Source organism: Lepisosteus oculatus, chromosome 4, assembly GCF_040954835.1.
Source record: "Lepisosteus oculatus isolate fLepOcu1 chromosome 4, fLepOcu1.hap2, whole genome shotgun sequence".
Lineage (NCBI taxonomy): Eukaryota > Metazoa > Chordata > Actinopteri > Semionotiformes > Lepisosteidae > Lepisosteus > Lepisosteus oculatus.
The window spans coordinates 38,274,757-38,295,211 of NC_090699.1; the positions used below are offsets into that span (position 1 = coordinate 38,274,757).

At 35.2% G+C, this 20,455-nt stretch overlaps 1 protein-coding gene across 5 annotated transcripts in view; it reads right to left on the reverse strand.

Moving 5' to 3' along the window:
* tdrd1 (tudor domain containing 1) overlaps window positions 1-19,792 on the reverse strand; it is a 30,622-nt gene extending 10,830 nt beyond the window's left edge. For 2 of the 5 annotated variants that reach the window (XM_015347575.2, XM_069189191.1), the window contains exons 1-21: window positions 19,730-19,792; window positions 16,918-17,142; window positions 15,000-15,061; window positions 14,485-14,542; window positions 13,590-13,701; window positions 12,345-12,387; window positions 11,127-11,216; window positions 10,293-10,475; window positions 9,783-9,926; window positions 9,079-9,247; window positions 8,030-8,116; window positions 7,780-7,953; window positions 6,936-7,043; window positions 6,439-6,609; window positions 4,701-4,949; window positions 4,092-4,220; window positions 3,469-3,576; window positions 1,974-2,141; window positions 1,226-1,465; window positions 493-612; window positions 189-305 (exon numbers count right to left, since the gene is read on the reverse strand). In XM_015347575.2, the coding sequence (XP_015203061.2) occupies window positions 189-305; window positions 493-612; window positions 1,226-1,465; window positions 1,974-2,141; window positions 3,469-3,576; window positions 4,092-4,220; window positions 4,701-4,949; window positions 6,439-6,609; window positions 6,936-7,043; window positions 7,780-7,953; window positions 8,030-8,116; window positions 9,079-9,247; window positions 9,783-9,926; window positions 10,293-10,475; window positions 11,127-11,216; window positions 12,345-12,387; window positions 13,590-13,701; window positions 14,485-14,542; window positions 15,000-15,061; window positions 16,918-17,142; window positions 19,730-19,775 (2,803 nt within the window). In that variant the 5' untranslated portion in view covers window positions 19,776-19,792. The remainder of the gene's footprint in view (window positions 1-188; window positions 306-492; window positions 613-1,225; window positions 1,466-1,973; window positions 2,142-3,468; window positions 3,577-4,091; window positions 4,221-4,700; window positions 4,950-6,438; window positions 6,610-6,935; window positions 7,044-7,779; window positions 7,954-8,029; window positions 8,117-9,078; window positions 9,248-9,782; window positions 9,927-10,292; window positions 10,476-11,126; window positions 11,217-12,344; window positions 12,388-13,589; window positions 13,702-14,484; window positions 14,543-14,999; window positions 15,062-16,917; window positions 17,143-19,729) is intronic. The other 3 variants (XM_015347580.2, XM_015347577.2, XM_015347576.2) reach the window with 3 other exon arrangements.
* Window positions 19,793-20,455: the final 663 nt, after the last annotated feature.

The window sequence follows — 20,455 nt, forward strand, 5'->3', positions numbered from 1 at the left end:
GTTCTATACAGCACTAATTTGTAGAAAGTATAAATTATAAATATGCCTGCAAGGTTTAAAAATCAAAAAACTCACTGTCAAAAGGCTAGTGAAAATGAACAAATACCCAAACAAATGTTCTGTTTTCAGGACAGTTTTTGTTTAGATTTATACTGAGCTTGTATTGTATTGCACTTGAGTTCCCTTACCTGAAAACTGTGCACAACATGCTACTCCTGCCTCAGGTTTTAAATTAGGGTTGTAACTCTGTTTATTGCAGTAACTGGACAATTCAGCCATGAGAGCTTCCAATTTTTTCACATCCACTGGAAAAAAAAAAGGACGGAAAAGAATCAGAATTCTTACAATTCAAACTTTCAATATAACAAATGTTGCATGTGTGCTGAGCCCAGCAATATATTTATTCCAAGAAGTTGATCATTATCACAAGCTCTGTAAATGGTATGAAGAAGCAGCGTGAAAAATCTGAAATACTAATTATGCTTTAATCACCTTCATTGCTGTCTTTCAACCCATAGAATAAGCTGGGGTTCCTCACAGCTACAATGTGCAGCTGGAAAGTTCCACTTTTGGGCAATTCCACTGTTTTCCAGTCCTTTGGAAAATAACCACCTAGGGGGAGAGGGAAATGAACTCAGTGGACCAAACAAGGACACAACAGATAATGATTTAAATTGTTGTATAATGGAAATTAATACAAGACATGAATGACCCAGTACCCCAGTTTCCTTATACTGATCAAAGAGTTCAATGCAATACAGAAACCAAACTAAGGTTGTCATTGCAGAAGTTACCCTGTGTGAAACACATGGGTAGGCAAACTGGTTACAATGCGTGTTCTTTCTGTTTGCTTTACCGAATTTTAAAAGAAACAACCATTTTAAAAAAAATGTATTAAACTGCTAACAAAATGTAAAAAAAGTTCTGTAAAATGCATAAATAAAAAAACAGGGTAAAATAAGTACTTCAGAGGTTCAAAATTCTGGAATATCAATGGTGTTTGCGTTTCACATGCTTCAGCAAATTTTATACAGTACACTATATTTACAACATGAAATACAGGCAGAGGAACAACTGTCAAGCACTGTGTTGATTGCAATTGTTAAGAACATAAGACAAAAGATCCAGAAAGCATATACTGTATATAGTATATGAGGAATCATGTAACACTGTGTTACAAAGAATATTTGGAGAGGGAATTTTGCAATCTTAACACTACTCATACCTGTGGGTTCAGTGCCTGGCATAATAGAAGTTAACACTGGATCATGGAACGTTTTATTGCACACAGCCAGCTTTTCAGCAACAAGCTTCTCAGCAACGTTCTGTCCTCTCTTTACCAGCTTGATGCCATACCCATTTTGTCCATTACATAGGACTTTTGCTTTAAGCTGGACTCCAACTGTAAGAGCCTGAAATCTCTTAATGGCATCTTTTGTCCATTCTCTCTGCACAGGCTCCACACCTTGAAAACAACATTAAAGCACCCCTCATTTAGTCCCAGCAATCAGATTACCCAAGCTTTGTCTGCTGTAACATATTCATGGATTTAAAAAAAACTTCTATAGCATTAGTGACCTCTAGTGGAGAATCTGAACTATATCCAGACAAGATAAGAAACTTGGCTGTGGTTCCAAAGCAAACCTATTTAATTTTACACTGCTGAACATCAGGAAATGTGATCAGAAAGGTGTAATTAATTTACAGCAAGCACAGGACACTGAAAAATGTTCATGTAATTACTTATTTACTTACATATTAATGTAACAACAAGAACCTGGTGATAAATATTAAAATTTTTAATCACTTACTATGCTGTCAAAATGGAAAATAAAACCTTCTTGAGCAACACCTATATCTTTAATAAGGTAAATCTTCTAAGAATACCAGGATTTAGACTAGAATTAGAATTGTCTATAACTAGTTGTCTAGTCTACTAAAATAAAGAAAAGAAATACAATTGCTAACTGTACCTGCAAGCCAACATTTTATTGCTTGAAATGGAAGCATCAAATATTCTGGCAAAATGGCACAGAGTTTGTCCACAGCTACTTCACTTGTGTTTCCATAATCCACAAAATAAACTTCAGCACCTTTAGGCCCAATATCATTGATCATTCCACGATACCAGTTACCATCTCCTGTAGAAATTAAACACAGTAAAACAGACAAGTCCATATAATTTTGATATTGTAATGTACCAGACTCTTACAGACACAAAATAATATACACATAAGGGGGAAATGTATTAATTAAAATCTGATGAGAACTATGCAAGACAACAGAGTTTTAGTCAAACTTGTAAGTTAAAAATCTGTTATGATATTTCTATTTATATAACCCTTTATATACAGCCACTATATTAATTATTTAAGCATACTAAAGGATAGGAAATGTTTATTAGAAAACATGCTGGGGATTTAGATTACAGCACAGAGGTTAAAGATTAAAATAAATATTTTTTAGCAGTTTATACATAAGGAAAAAATACTATACTCATTTTTCTGAACCAATAGGATGTTCTTTTAATTTGATAGTTGGAAGGAGGGCGTGTTAGTGAAGAAAAGACATCAAATAAAAAAGGTCAATAAGTTAAACTATCAATTCAGAAAGCATAGCCAAGTTATGTACAAAACCTTATCACCATCCTTAACGTAACTAGTGTAATTACTAGCTAATTATGTTGTCAGGATCCTTCAGATGCTTCTAGACAAATGTGTTATTTAGAGAAAGTGCTCTTAGCTTGTTTTTCCCTCAAAGGTTCAGATTCCATATACGGGGCTGATCCCCAGTGTCACATCATAAACCTGAGATCTGCTGCACTCTTCTGAGGCTTGACCATGTCCATGACAAAAAGAATGTGAAGCCATCTGTCTTTCTGACTGAGGTTTAAATGGATATGCTTGAGGTTTCTTCTGCAGCAGTATGGTTTATGCGTGAACATTTTACATTTCTACACTACACAACCTAAGATATATCGGCTCTGGCCACTTGCATTACAAAGTCTAAGCTACAGAAAGGAGGATCAACAAAAGAAGTAACAGAGAAATATTTTATTTGGCACAAAGCTCAGACTTTACTTTCTTCCCTTGTTGGGATTTAGAAGAAACCTGCCAAACACAAAACATGCACTGTACCACAGTTGAATTTTGAAACAAAATTTGAAACAAAAAGAGTACTATAACTGATTAACACAACAGATTGTTGGCCTGCTTGGACACACAAGATCAGTAAAAATGAGAAGAGACTAGGGAGAAACTATGTCCAGTTAAACTGCCATTTGAGTAGAGAAAAAAAGCTATAGTAAACGAATATTGGATATTGCTCAAAAGATAAATATATACTAATCTATACAACACATATCACCTCGGCTTTAGCTAGATGTGCCACATACAGGTTTAAAGATCTATAGTGGTGTTTCTGACACTGTACTGAATAGAGATGTGTTTTTTAAATACAGTTATGTACCTGGAAACACAGCACAGCAGGGTTCTCCAATGACAGGGGTAAATGCTTCACTGGCCTTCTGAGAGCATTTTAACAAATTAGCAGACATCTCATTTAGGGCTTGCAAATCTAGAATAAAACAGATACAAAACAAAAAAAACGTATACAAATATTACTGGAAGTTAAATTAAAATTGATATATGATCTGGAGTTCAATCACAGAAAAACATACATGGAAGATAACACAAACAACTAAAAAAGACAAGAAACCCCTTCTGTACTGAGAACACAAAACACTACTGTAGTATCCATATCAAGTCACTTTAATCTTTAAAAAAAACATTTGTCATTTGCACCCCTTAAACCTAGAAGTTTGACATTCATTCTCAAGGTAAAGTACTTGATTTTGTCAAAGCTGTTCTTTTACCTTTTTATTGGGGTTTCACACAACCTACATTAAGTATAGAAAGTTAGAATCTATCCTTGAGGATTCTTTAAACCCTGTAGATCTTATAAGCAAAACAAATTTGAAGGCCGTCTTAAAACCACATAGAGTTCCAAACTGTAATTCCTTATTTACCTCACTGAAATATTAAAAGACTAAAGTTAAACTAAAGCGAACAAACATGTCCATTTCAACCCACCTTTAGGATTACAACACTGGCAGTAGAATTCACTGGGACTGTCAATCAAACTCACTACTACATCCACTGTTTCATTACTGGGCAGTTCTGTTGATGTCCACTCTAGCTTCTTAGCTGGAGTCATGGAATCTTAAAACAGTGATAATTAAAAAAATCAATAAAACACACAGTACCATTTCTATTATTTGTGGAAATGGAAGTCAAATGAGTCATTTTTAATAACACACAATGAATAGATTAAAAACAATAATAAATTCTAACTTTCTCCTAGCAATATTAACTACAGTAGAAATGGAGTCTGTCCTCTTGATTAATACTTGCATACAGTACATACTGTACCTAGTCATGGGCACCATATTTTGTTACTGTTACATGCAATCACTATCACATGTACATAATTAAATCATATACTGCCAACGTAGCTATTACAATCCCTCACTATAACTATGAAGTTTAATAAACATGCTTGTAGGAGCAGATGTCAAATATTTGTGGAATAGCGAGTTATGTTTAATTAGTACTCCTAATTGTATGGACAAATATAGCTACTTTGAAAACCTGGATAAGAATATAAAATGTTTAGCTTGAATTATATGGCATTTCACGTACTAAAGGATTCCTTTGTTCCCTCCGTTTGATCTGTCTGGGATCTGAAATCCAAGTCAATGACGGCAAATCGCATGGCAACCATCAAGTCAGCAATATTAGTTTGAGGATCACTGTACTCATCTGTCAGTTCCACTAGAGCCTTCACATCAACCTTATCTAGGATTCGAACTTTCAGAAATTTGGTGTTCACTAGTTTCTTCATCACCAGAATTGATTCAGAGTCCCACTCTTCTGAAACTGGCTTTATACCTAAGAATTTTAAAAACAGGGAAAGGTCCAAATAAATGTTGCTGAATCTACAACAAAGAACACAAAGAAAACATGGGGAAAACATCTCAACTGTAAGTAATTTAAGAGGCTGCCACGGCTTCAATCAAAAGTGCACATTTGGAGTGATCAGAAGTAAAAGGTACTGAACGTAAACTCAATGTTAAATGTGAGACTAATAGAATGGTTTAAAAATATCTCACCACTTTCAAAGAGCCACAAAAACTAAAAAATAGCAGTTTAGAAATGTGCGTTAGTGAGAAGAGCATTTGTGATAAACATGGTAACAAACCACAAGAGGGGTATCCAGGAACAACAAGATTATATACAGTATATACTCAATACTAGGTACTGTAGAAGAATGTTATGTCAGCATGATATCTGCAGATCCAGCAGAATTACATATTAGAATATTTCTGCTATATACCTCGAGAAGAAGCAACAACGCAGAAACATCAATGGCTGTTGAACATATGACAGGTGCCAGTATTCGATCATAGGCGCCTGCAATATTAGAGCACACACTGCTTCCAGCACCACAATGACAAGATCAGGCCCACCACCATGGGAGAATCTGACCCCTCTGAGGTGTCAAAGGAGTGACCTCACCTTCTTGAACAGCCTCAGTGTAAATAAAGCTACAACTACAAGACTAATGGTGACCTGGAAGAAGATTTATTTATTTAGAACATTATTTCTTTAGTATATTTTACTAAACACTGATTACAGGGTATGCATAATGTATTTATATCAGATATTTTGCCTTTATTTACAGTTTTCCCACAAGCTATTCACAATGATCTGGCTTTGCTTTTTTTTTTAAATATGAACACCCTTAGCTATATATATTAACCTTTCCTACTCAAAAGACAGGGATGGCAGAAAATCCAAACTTTTAGTAACAGTGAATAGCAAGGCTACAAAATCTATATGGGGAGAACAATAAACTGATTTAAAATACTGATTTATAAATGTATCTCCCTTGTCAACTTTATCTGGAGTTTGAAAATGAATGTTATCATTATTTTTGTATCCGTTTCCCATTTTGGAACCGGCGACTGCTTATCGACTGACTCAGCCCACTGCCGTGACCTCACACTACCATAGAATGATAAAGGACTGCGGACTAACCCCACCACTCCCCTTACAAGAGTGATGTACCTCTCACAGACACTGTAAGCTCATAAGTACCTGTCAGGTCTCAGGGGTGACTGTATATAGCAAGCTAAAGATATCCTTGCTGATTGAAGGCTACCAAACTTCAGCAACACTTAGGCCACATGCCAATAACACATGTGGAACCAGGCTATAGACTGCTATAGCTCATAGTCTGCCATAGCCCACACTCAAATGAAAGATGCTGAACTACAAGACTCAAACTCATGTAAAATCCTCTACTGGCAATTCCACTCGGAGGCCTGCAAATTCACACGAGAAATTAGTTATTAACAACAGATTTTTAAATACATACCTGGTAAACTACAAGTGATAGCTTGCATTGGTAACTTGAGGAACTCTTCATTAGCAGGACGGAGGCGATTCAATTCTAGCTCTTCAGAATTTCCAAAATCTATGTATCCCACAAAGACTCTATCTTCAGATGAGTAACCAAGCACTGTAGCCCTGTACCACAGATTGTCCTCTACAAAGGAAGTTGTAAGGTTAATTAACTCCATTTAGCTATTCAAAAACTGTAATAATTTTACAAAAGAACCTCAAAAGACATTAGTGATCAAAATTAACACTAAGCATTAAAAAGTTAAAGTGCCTTCAAATAGTATTAGGACAGTGAAGTTAAAATTTCTATTTTTGCTTTATACTCAAACTATTCAGGTTTGACATGAAAAGATGAACATGAGACAAGTATATAATGTCACCTTTAATTTATGGATATTCTCTGCATATAGGCTTTAATGTTTTAGAATACTACCACTTTTGTGTTTTTTGAGTTTCCAGCTTTTTGAACACCTGTGAACTGGGAGCAGCAGACAGTGCCAGGGGCTGGCCTGTAGTCCTCAGAAGAAGGGATTTGCACACAGTGATCTCTCAGTCTGATCTGCAGCTCTTGAATGGCACCTGGTTGTATTATATATAAGGAAAGAAATTGCTATAAAAGCCAATGAGTTAAAAAAATGTAAAATAATTAACATACAGTACAAGACTTGAGTATTCAACAAACTAAAGAACATCACTGACTAATGCGCATTCTATGCAAAGCAAGAGATGTGACTAAAACAACATTCCCATCAGGTGCCCATCACAAGCCCCAAATCAGTTTTTTTCTCTGACTAAAGTGTCACTTGCATTTGTACCCATTTAATTAGCTGCACATTTTGCTGGAACAATCTGAGTGAATTACTTTGCTCACTGGGAGAACAACAGGGATTTTTACCCACAGCTCTCCAGTTGGAAATTCAGAACCCTAAGCACAAATATTCTTACTCTTGTTAACTCATAAGCTGCACCAGTTAAGCAAGGAAAGTTTTGCTATCACCTATTATCAATATTAATATTTTATAATAGGGATTTCCATATAATTTAACTGAGAAATAACTATGTTTCATCGCCAAAAATGTAGGGAGGTCTTCAAGTATTCAAGATATTTTAAACTTAGGAATCCTGACTATACACCAGTTTCTCTATAGTTTCTCAGGCAAGCGATACACTTTTTGAACTGAGGAGAAAACAGCAGATAATTGTTTCATTTTTTATGCTGCAACTACAGATTAAATTTATTAAATGCCTGCGAGAAGCACACTGAAGGTTCCAATAAGAAAAAGTAATTAAAAGTCTGAACAGTTGACAGACTTACCAGCATTGTCAAGCTTCTGTATGACAAAGTCATGTGGAGACAGAATGTGTGTAACAACACAAGAGAAACTGTCACCAATGCACAGGTGGACTGGCTCAGGAAACTTTTTGTCATCCTCAACCCCTGTGCTTGCTTTCTTTCTGAAATTTTCTAAAGCAGCACAAAGTATAGAATCTGAAACAAAATTCTAGGTTACTTTCATGAAACATTAACACCAGAGAAACTTTTATACTTGAAAAGAAAATCTTACTGATATCTTGCCCATTTGGGGAGCTTTTCCCAACCTTTTGCTTCACAACATATCCCTGTTGCACAAGAAATTCCTCTAACTGCATTCCTGTAACAAATTTTCAAGAGCTTAATTTATAAAAAGGTTAAAACAGATTAACATTTTTTAGATACCTGAAAATAATTACTATCATATTTGAGGGATTTTTAGGTCCCAGCCAATTATGAAACAAAATACTTAAAAGAAAAAAGGGACAATTACTGGAACTGTTATTTTCTGTGTACAGTATCAGTGTACAGTATTACAGTGTCTTTAATATAGCTCATATCAAAGACTGAAGGTAGGAATGTAACAAAAAGGTGACAACCCTGAACATGTCTGGACCTTAAATGTTGTAAGAGGTGGTGAAATGCCTAATGAAAGTGTAAAGAATTTTAAAATATTTTTACAAATACCTCATTATCTCTGTTGTAAGGAATAAAGGTTTGAAAACACATGTATCTTTAAAAACTGTGAATCTCAGGGTACTGTCAATCTCAGGATAATACTCAGACAACAAATGGTGAGGACGTCATTATATGAAACTGTGAGGACAGTCAAGGTCCACCATCACTAGACAGGAAATTCCTATGATCATCCGAAATAGGATCTCCCGTGGGGTCTCTTCCATATAGCAATAACCACAGCTGCAAATACAAATGGACATCAAGACCTAGACTCCTGACTTAAGCAGGTTACATGATTACAGCTTGCAAATAGTGATGACAACTTCCTGGACAATAGCAAATGTAATTTGTTGAACCTTGCTTCTATGTTGAATCTGGGAATTGTAGAGTACACATACGTAAACTGGGAAAACAACAATAAAATTGAAGTAAATGTAACAAAACTATTACTTACATAGGGGCAGTGCAATGATGTGAGGTGGCATCAATGCCAACTTCCTCAGCAGTGTTATGAGTGCCAGATTTTGAGACCAGTGCTCCACAAATGCACCAACATTAAATAAGTGGAATGTGACAAGACAAAAATACAGAAACAGAATACTGTAAATGAAAAAAAAAACATACCAATACTAGGTAGGGCGACATCAACAGAACAAACAGAATCAGATTCCGACACATCCACTATGGTCACCAAGCAGGTCTTTCCCAAGAGCAGCTGTCGCACTGAGCTGCAGCACACCTCAACCCAAGAGCCAGTCACAGCAGCCAGATTGGCTACTCTACACTGCAGTGCCTGCCATAGGAACGGATTAATCATTAGCACAGCTAAGATGAAGGAAAGAGACATTTTCCACTGTTGTGAAAAAGTGGAAAAAAACACAACATTTTTAAAAATTATATTCAATTCAGCTGCTGCAAATTCTAATTGACATAAATAAAGGGCTTCATAGCCACATTTTGGAGGAGAGGTAATAAGTGTGTGGTTTGTTCCTGAGTAAGGAATTTGTCCTCCTATTAGCTCATTACCATTCTTCTTTAGTGTTGCTCATTATCAATGTTAAAAATTAAATTTTCTACAATTATTTAGGCAATAATTACTCAAGTATTTTGAACAATTTTAATAGGGTGAAGAAAAAGCTAATTACTCAACGTGACGTGAAAATGTTTTTAAAACAAGTTTTCTCTTTTTAATGTGAATGATTAAAAAATATATAATATTAATCTCTGGTGAAGGAGAAAAAGCAATCTGAAGAAATAAAGTATTGCATTAAATTGAGATGTATCATGTAACTGTTACTTATCAATTAGATTAGCTTTAGTTAACTTACACAAGGTGGAACTGGGTCGATGTCCACAGAGAGACGTTTAATTTTATCTAGTTTTACATCCTCTTCATTTCCAAAATCAATATAAATAACATTAGCAGTTCTACTGCTAATATCCAGGGACTGCACAAGACATCTATACCAATTCTGCAAGAAAAAGCATATGTCTAACAGTGAATCTCAGCATTAAACTATTTAGTGAGCAAATACAGTATGTTATACTGCCATTACAAAGCAGTGCTGGAGAAGGGTCATTTTTGAAACCTCAACCAACGATAAGGGCCAACAACTAAAAAATTGAAAAGGCAATTGCATTTAAAAGTTTAGTGGTTATAATTTGTAAAAATATTTGCCAGTGTTTGCATATTTACTATTATACTGTGAATGATTACTATGTACCAGCTGACAGGTTGATACTACCCAAATGGTACACCCCATCACAGTTATTCTTCCAGTTATTTCCAGGATTGTTTGGAAATAAGCATGGCATTAACTTTGCACAATTGCACATACCTGGTCTTGAGAATACTGTGCAGCACATACTTCTTCCACATCAGGTATGTAGTCGTCTTCACTGATTGAGTTACTATATATTTTCTGAAGGGTCAAGGTTACCTTCTTTAGAGTCTCAATCATTTTTGCAGTCTGGATGTGAATAAAAAACTTCCCAGGATTTCTAAACTCAACCACACAAGCCTAAAATTAAAAAAGCAACAACAAAAAAACATGAATATTAAACACATATATTATATTATATATTATATACTACAACTCAGAGCCTGTCCTGGAAGCATGGGATGCAAAGTGAAATTATACCCTGGACAGGACACGTTAATTGCAGAACAAATACTAGTAAACAATTAAGAGATCAATTAACAGGACCAAAATGTCTTTGGTAGGTAGGGGGAAAGCAAAGTACCCCACCAAGACAGAACGAACATGCATACTGTAAGTACCCAAGAGCTGTGAGACAGCAGTGCTACTCATATCAGCCACTGCAAGTGTGCCAAGAGATTTATATCTACTCTCTTTTACTTTACATTGCTCATATCCTGAATCATGAATCATCAATTCAAATTGGTTCGTGTTTATGAATTAGTGTGAAGGTCAAAAACAAATTAAACAAGTCATACATGAAGCAACAGAAAAAAACATAAGTGTGTACTACTAATACACAATTTCTATCGGACATACCATAATCCCATAAATTGACAAGGTTAATATTTTGCTAGCTAAACATATTTTTCTGTATCAGCACTTTGAATATCTAAATTGAATATTTCCTGTTTCTGTAGACATGCCTGATTATACACCAAACATGACCGATTACCTTCAACCTAGGCATACCTGCACTTTCAGGCCCTTTTTTATGTCCATTTTCTGCAAGTCAGAGAGATACATTTTCTTCTCCTGTTCTTTACCAATGGTTATCATCTCCTGAAAGAACATCTCAATCTTTTGAAACTGAAAAAATACATCTACAGTATATAGTATAAATTAACATGACCATGCATCTTGGTTGACAACTTTGTCAGGTACTGTATCTTCAAACCCAGCACTGGAAAACACAAGTTTGAAAGTTTTCTTGTCACACTGTAGCACACACATCTTGAACCCAAATTTAATCAGCCACTTCAAAACCATATGCAAGAGCCCTGAGCACAAAGCCTAAATATGCATCAAACCAGACTGCCTAAAAACTGGATAACTGCCATATGGAGTTTTAGCATTCAGGGGAGAAAGCAAGTGACCTCATCCTAACAGTCTTGTGTTTAATTGAGACCTCTTATATAACTTCTTGACTTTTCAGATGGATTAGCCGGTCCTCTTTCAGAAATACCCCCCCCCCCAAAAAAATGGCATGTGAGCTAAGCCAATTGGTTTAATTAAGCCTAAGAAATACAATCAAATCACAACTTACACGCTCTCAACTTACACAGACAAAGCTTTAGATGGTTGGTGCCGTAATTTTTTTATGGCTTAAGAGCTAGTCAGTGAGGCTATATAGTTGTCTTAATTACTTTTATTAACTGGTTTTATACTTAGGTGTTTTGATAATTGTTATAGGGTAAATCTATACATGAATTATCATTATTCACGGAACTTACGAACCCACTGCATCTTGCTTGGGCCTAAAATGAACATGATTTCAGATACTGTGGCTCTCTTTTGTTCAAGTAAGTCAAGCAAATTAAAGTTTGTAATCCAATTTTATACCTATTAAACAGGCAAACTTTTTGTTGTTGGTGAATCAGACATTTATAACCTTTCATGATTAACTCATTATTTAAGTCACTCATTTCCCATTTCTTTGATTTTTTTAAGTAAGTCCTTTGCAGAGAACTGATGTTTCCCCCACTAGAAGGATTATTTAATTAATGTTTCCTATAATTGTTTTTCTATTATTTTATTCTTCAAATCATTAGTAAAGTGTCCAAGTGTCTGTTTTTTTAGATTAACATCTTTTAATTTTTTCAAATCATTTCACCCTTTCAACAACATTCTGTTTTTAAGATTTTAATCTGCTGTACTTAAGCATGAACATAATAGTTTTAGATACTTTACCTTTGCCTCAGAAGTTGTTGTTGGTTGTCCTTGTTGATTCTTGCTTTTTAAGGAAAAAAAATAAAAGTACAGGTATGAAAGATTCCAAAAGACCACCTATATACCTATCTGAAAGCTACATTTCGCTGGCAAGTGTTACAGCAATGTACTGCCAATTCTAAAAGCAAAGGCCACAGAGTTAAAATTTAACAAGTTTTATTTATAAGCCTCCTTCAAAACAATCCCAAAGTGGGGCACAATAGCACACAAAGAATAACAGCAGAAGTAAAAAAAGCACCGTAAACTGACCCAATAAAAAGTATACAATGGCTATAATAGAAACAAAGGTCTTTAAGAGTTTTAAAAATGTCTGCAGCCAGCCTAATAGACTTACTGATATGATTTGAGATATGAGTCGGTTTCCATCTCAGAATACGCTCCATCAAATTTGTGTTGGTAATGCACAGAATAGACTCAACAACACAACTCTTCTGTAGAATTTAATGCTTTTTTTTACATACTGGCTTTTTTACATCAAATCTGTAGTACATTTAAAGTCCAGATCAGCTGTCATAGATTATCATTACAGTTGACAATATTATTTTATTACTACATCATCATTAAGAACTTTATGAGGGAATAATTTGAGAAAACATAGAGAAACTATTATTGTTAATACTGGAGTATCCTGTTCAAAACTGCTTAGCAGAAAAGAGCATCAATACATTCATTATTGTTTTAGTATGTTACAGACATCAGCAAATAGCAAATACAGAATGTATGCTAGATTTTAGATTTAATTTAAGATTAAAATCTGAGTTTAAAGCTATTCCATGCTGATTCTTATTAAATGAAGACTGGTAATATCTGAATCAGCAGATATCAGATTAAGTACTGGACTATACACCTGCAATAAATTATTATAATAACCTGCAATCAAACCATTCAGTAGCCTGTATGCCAGCAGGAGATCTTTAAAAAGTACTCAAGGATTCACAAGAGGTGGGGCTAAATACTTATACAGAGAAGATTGTTAGCTCAGAAGTCACCTATTTTTGTTTTATCTGTTTGATATGACAGATTGAACATCTTTAAATTTTGCTTTGTTAGTAAGCAAATTAAAATTAAATTAAATTGCATTTTATATTTGTTCCAATAAGGAAATGAAACAGATAACTAAGTCACAAAATTAAGTGCACTGCCATTCATATCACCCATTTTTTACTTTCTGAATTTAAACCACAGTGATTTCAGATTTCTTCATACCTGCTTTTTTGGCTGTAGGGCTTGCACACGTGTCTGTGTGTCTTCCAGTCTTCCCTCTGGCAAGATACTGAGCAATAGGTTGTTTGTTTACACCTTGTGCACCTCATGAATCCTGAAATACAAAACACACGTGAATAATGAACACAGCATAAAAGACCTTTATACTTAAAAACGCCTTATCCACATATTGGCTGTGACAACTATAAAGAAAAATCTTTCACTTGACTGTTATATAGAATGTTAAAACCAAGACATTTTAAATCCAGATAAAATCTTGAGAGGATTATCCTGATGTCTTAAACTACTCATAATTTATGAGGTAATATAAAACCCGTCGGACTGTTGCCCTCTAAGACTAGACTAGAAGTCCCCTGGAAAAGTATATATTATTCTAATTTATGGTGACTGATGCTGCTTCAGACAGTACAAAAAGTTTTTAGCGCACAATAGTGTGATTGAGTATAACTGAAAAACGGAAACAATAAGGAATTTTACAGAGGAATAATTAGCAAAAGGATTTTTGTCATCACATCCGTCTTGGCATATTTGTAAAATGAGAAAAAAAGATTTCACCTTTAATTTTGTTTATAATCCTCCATTATAATCCTGTTTGCAGGTCCCAGGTTTAAGTTAAGGAAAGCTCTCCAAACTGGAGATGGTACATATTACTGTCTACAGAACAGGAACAGTAATAGAGCAGCGTAAAAAACCTATACTAAGAAACATGGGTAACTTGTTCCTCAAGGTCTACATGTACAATGGGTTTCACCTCACTTTTTACTTAAATGAATGAACAGTTTGGAAAACTAGTTTAATTTAAAGATGTCTTGAGCAGATGCATACTAAAATGTGCAGCTCAAACACAGTGATTTCTGTAGTATAACGTTAAACTGACCTTTCTGACGACAGACGTGACATATTTTCACAGTTCCTGGAGACCCCAAAGACTTTGTCTGCATTTTAGAGAAAAAGAAGATGGAAGGTCAGGTGAGCTCTTAGGAATTCGGTTCTCAGCTGCCACTTTAAATTCAAAAGTTGGTATCTAAACGAAAAAAATACATTAACACAGGTACCAATATATATAGACCACTCTTTAAAATACTTAATAATAGTGTTAATCATTTAATGTTTTTCTACCATTATACCAGCTAAAATCCCAAAACGTGCCATTTTTAGCCTCACATTTTCAATTACTCACAATTTTATTGTTTAACATGTTAGCTTCTGATCACATAAGAGTTAAAATTCTTGTTTGAAAATCCTTACATAAAGAATTATCATTTGCAATAACTATGTTATTCTTCACTTGCTACAAAATGTCATAGCTGTACATAGCAATTAAAATTGCTCACTTCTTCCACATACCCAGGCAGAGATAGTAAAACTAAAACACAGGACTTTATTACTTACAAAAGAAATTCCTTCAGTAGATAAGGATCCATTTCCATTTTGATTAGTTTCCTCTCTTGGTGCTAAAAAATACAGCATTGCTCATCTCATAACTATAAATGCATTTCTGCTGGTGTAGCATCTCTCTTTTCACATTTTATTCTTCTAAACTTTGATTCACTCTGTATATATATATTGAGCAATGACAAGCATAATGATTTCTCATTTATGTCTGAGAACACTCACACACACTGTAGTTGCAGATACAGTGTTAATACAGTGTAAAACTAAAGCTTCAACATTTTATATATAAAATACTGTAGACGTCTACTAGGTATTCTGTACTAGACAACTGAAACAGTTTCAGTGGCCACTATTCTAAGTAACTCAATGAATGACCTACTTGGACATAATTTCTTAATATTTTTTGCCCATCTGAAGGGATAGGTTATTCCAGACACAGTCCAAAAACAAGAGCATTTTAAGGACAGTTTAATGTCACACTCAATCAAAAATTTCAAATGTATTATTTTTCAGGTTTCTGTAAGCCCTAGTTAATTGTAACAATGATATAACTTGCTATTTTTCTTTTGAAACCTCCCATCAAAATAATTGTCTTATTTCCTGGTTAAAATGTCTAATGCCAGTATCTCATACCTGTGAGTTATATTAAAAACCTAATGGCTTTTTTCTTAAATCAAAGTTTGAGGACAACAAATGGTGCTGTGATCTGAAATAAGTCACTTCTCTTGTTTACTTATTAATGTTTATTTTACACATTACTGCAAAACTGTTATTATGTACTGGCTTCTAAAGGAACAATATGCATTTCATACAAATGCAGCAACATGTCCGGCAACTGTAATGTATGTGAGGGAAAATTTTGTTTTCGTTGCAACTCAACGAAACAACAAACATTGTGAATTCAGACACTTGTTTCATTGTTACTACTTGACACATCTTTTAAACTTGCAGTAAACAAGGTTTAATAAGACTGTTGTTTTAAGGCAGCAGTGTGTCATGGTAGCTGTCACGGACATCCAAAGGGACAAACCGTGGGGAGCAGGAGAGCGGAAAAAGACCCATATGCGTAGCGGCGAGACGGGAAAAAGGCCCGGGCTCATAGTGCAAAGAGTTCAGGAGTGCCGTATAGAAACCTATGCCCTCAGGGAGCGGACGTGGGGCGCCCTGGTGCTAGGCGGGTCTCAGGACATCCGAACGTCAAAGCTGAGCGAGGACAGAGTGCAAGACCCGGAAATATATAGCCCAAGGGAAAGAGAGGGACAGGAAGGACAGCAGACCGGAAACTAGGGACAGGACAGAGAGGGAGCGCCCTCTGGCTGCAGAGGGCGTGACAGTAGCTAGTGATGCTCCCTCACAGCTCTTGGGTCCTGGGTTTGATTCCAGGCTGGGGCACCTTCGGTTTACAGTTTAACTGTTCTTCCAATGTCTGTGTCTTTTATGCACTCTTTGTTTAGATCCACCTAAAATACCAAAACAGCAAACTTTTGTTCCTATAATAAAAACTGTTTGGAAGGACATGGGGCTTGAATTATGGAATATGAAATAAAACACTGCAGGTATGGTCATGATTTCTTACAGGAGCAGGCGGGCAGGTGTGGGCAGGACCTATATAGAAAAAACAGTCCCACACAGGGCTCTACTGGAGAGTAAGCATTTATAAACATGTTCTTTTGGAATAATCTGAGTGAAGTACTTTATTCAAGGGTACAGCAGCTGTGCTGCACCTTCTAATTAAACACATAATTTCCAAGAGTCCAAGTTCTAACAAAGTCCAGGCATTCTAACTATACTATCCTGTGTCCAGAAATGCTAAATGGAACAAAAATCTTAATAAATTACTGTTCTTCACCACAGAGCTCTATTCACTACCCTTCTGAAAAATAAAAGCCTTCACATAAGCTTAATAAAGAGTCACCTGTGCCATGGCTTTTATTTCCTAGATACTCTTCTGATGCAAAGCTAAACTGGAAATTCTTTCCACCTGTTAATGAAGATTCAATCTCCACTTCCAACTGACTGGATTTAATTATGGGGCTGGATGTTGGTCGTCTTAGTGGCAGGTTTGGGGTCACCACAGGCTGAGACATAGAGCCCTCAAATCTTGTGCAGCCTTCAGCCATTTTTGGATAAGGCCAGACAGCTGAAAAATCAGAAGGAAAGGTATTTCAACATCATGCATTTTGGAAGGATACAATATGCGGCTTTTTTCACTTTTTCACTTAATCCCACAATATAATAATATTTATACTGTGGTAATGTATGGATCACGTTAGCAGTGATCAAGTAATGCCTGTAAAATGTTACTTAAAAACTCTTGACTTGAAAGGGTCAGACTAATTTCTGCTATTACATTAGCAAATCTTTAAACAGCTGGCCTTGTCATTGTTAAAGGTGTTGCTTCCTGAGTAATAATAGGTACCAAAAAATAGTATGTTTGTCCTTTTGTAAACATTCAGCTACTTAACATAAGAACTATAAGACCATCATAAATCAAACCACCTCAAGAACTTAATTTGTCTATTTACCAATTCTATATATTGGCAGGTTTTGTATTTACATAAATTTGTCCATTTTATATAGTTAAATTCTTGAATGCAAATCACTACATATTGAGAAAGATATGATACACATTGTCCTTTCTACAATACATTTGAAACATTTACACCTTGAGAGTTGTCCTATTCTCACTTCAGAGAGGAATATCCTCTTGAATATTTTTAAACAAACTGGACAACTACGTCAATGCCAAATAAATCAACAGAGGTGGAAATTAAAGGACTAATAAGCGTTATGTTACTTGAGCGCTACTTAAAGCTCTCTACTTAAATACTTAGTTTTCAGGATATGTCTAATTACAAATATGCATTTTAGACAATATTGCACATTTCATAGAATCATCTGTCATCCCTTCCTTCTTCATCGTGACTTTTATGCAGGCCAGGAACTTTATTACATTAAGCTGGGCCACGTGTTTGCTCTGGTGACTGTGTCTTTTTTTAATAAAAATATTTTTGAAAATAAACAACTGACATACAACAAAACCAACAAAAATAGGAGGCGATACTTCTTTGGACCTATACTGGAGATGACCGAGTACAAATCGTCCATGGACTTACTTCAAAGATCTAATTGAACTGAGAAAGGTAAAAGGAACATCCTGGCATCTTACAGTACACGCTCTCTTTTCTTACCAAATGCTGTGGAAGTGACAGTGTACATCAACTTATGAAGGTATGTGCTATTAATCGAACATTCATTTGTAAAAGAAACAATGCATGTCAGATTCTTTTTTATCTTCCATGATGCTTTTTATTTCAAAAAGCTCACAGAAGTATTGTCAGGCCCCCAAAATTTACACATCATTTCATTTAAGGGCAACTGTAAAATCCTTTTCTATCTTGAAATGTCAGGGAATTGTGAGGTCACTATTGCCATAGATATATGGTATAAGTATGGTTAACAGTGGTGAAAAAAAAACACTTTTTGACGTTTCAGCAAACACAGCAATTTAAGTCAATGAAAGAATATGTTTTACAAGAATGTTATATAGGTATGAAATGAATGGGAATGTTATAAAGTGTAAAAATACAAGATTATTTTTTTAATCATACATCATTATGATACATTATCGTCATGTGATTATTACAATGGACAAGGCAGTGATGAAGTACATAATTCAAGGTCTCTAGTCATTTAGTGTTGTGGAGCTACTGTATCAGAGTTTAAAGACCTTTAAAAGTGGAATGCATTGCCACCATTACAGACTGCTTTCTGCTTGGAACAAACAGCTCCATTGGAATGAAGTGTAATGATCTCAACAGTCTGGAGAAGATCATTGGAACCACCACTGATTATGTCTCACATTTTCCACAATCTTTTCAAAATGTCACCATGAATATGATGTGGCCCAGTATACAATACAAAAGAACCAAACAAAGAGGAAGAAGCTGATTGGGGGGGGGGGATAGGCAGAATTTCAAGGCACTGCAGGCATCCTGAACACGGAGAATGGCCTTAACTACCTGATGACAACAAAGTACTCGAGCATTGTTTAGACATTATATGTTTTTACTTTTACTGAAGTAGATTTCTAGTATTGTATTGTATATAATGTAGTTAGGGAACGGGTGGATTTCTAGAAATTTCCGTTGACTTAATTAATTAACGTTTTTCCACAAAGTTAGAGTACTGAAATAAAAGTAACCGATTAGATTATGTTTCCGTCCACAACAGACAGTGTACATTATTAGTTAAATTTCTTTATGCACGACATCTTACGCATTTACGAAACCAATGACATTTAACCTGTGGCGCGCTGTCATGGACCGCCCGATCAAATTACTTTACAAATGAAATGCGAAGTGCCAAGGCCTCCTTAAACGGAATTTCCACGCTGGAGATAAGCTGTATTCTCATCACTTTTTGAAAATGCAACTTTCACATGACACAAACATTTTCATGATTTACCTGTTTTGGCAGTACTGTTTATTTGTAGCTGAATATCAAACGTTATTGCTAAACGTGTTGATGTTTTGATCTGGTCAACTAGCTGGAAAGAGTGGAGACCAAAAACGTGACTGGACACATAATATGCTCCTTTATGAAAAATATTTAGTTGTCTTTTTTTAAACTGCCTAATGTACACTAATGTTCACACCATATGGACACTTAAATGATACGGGTTCAATAAGCCATATTTTTTAACCATTTTAAATCTTTTATCGTACCTGTAGTGAGCTCTTTCCCGCAGAACAGTTTACCATCTCCTTCCATTTTACTCGCATGCGTGAGCAACCACGTGTGCTCACTTTGAAAGTCGAAGGACAGCGTGATGCGAATACTTAGAGTGTAACAATTAAATTAATTATATTGTAAATAAATTATTTTTTTATTTGACGTTTAACATTGCTCTCAAGTGAAGAAAATGTACTGTATATAAAACTAAAACCAATATGTGGCTGTTTTGACCAAGCTCTAATCCTATTGTGATTGGGAGCACATCGATTAGGAGAAAAACTCAGGAGCACATAATTAAAGTTATATGGGTTTATCTTTGGTTAGATGAACACCATTTAATTACATTTGTATTATTCGAACAGTAGTTTTGTGTAGGGCTGCGTCGCAAAATTGGCCTTAAAACTATTTCAAGAAACGTCCTGTACATACAAGTTATCTAACAGGTCTGCACGGCAGATCCAATCAAGCGACGTATTAAATACAATGGGCAGTTTTAAAATGTCACACAGTCACAGTTATTCAATCAACTGTAAGCATCATTGTCATTATTTGCACACCTTATTTATTTACTGCTAAAAAAATACACAGCCTTTACTTTTCAGGTCACGTGGAACATTATCCTGTTGTGTATGGGCCAACAGTATTATTAGGACTGTTTCTTTCCTTCGAAATAAAAGATAAGGTTTTCACTTTAAATCCAATGCATAAAAGCAATG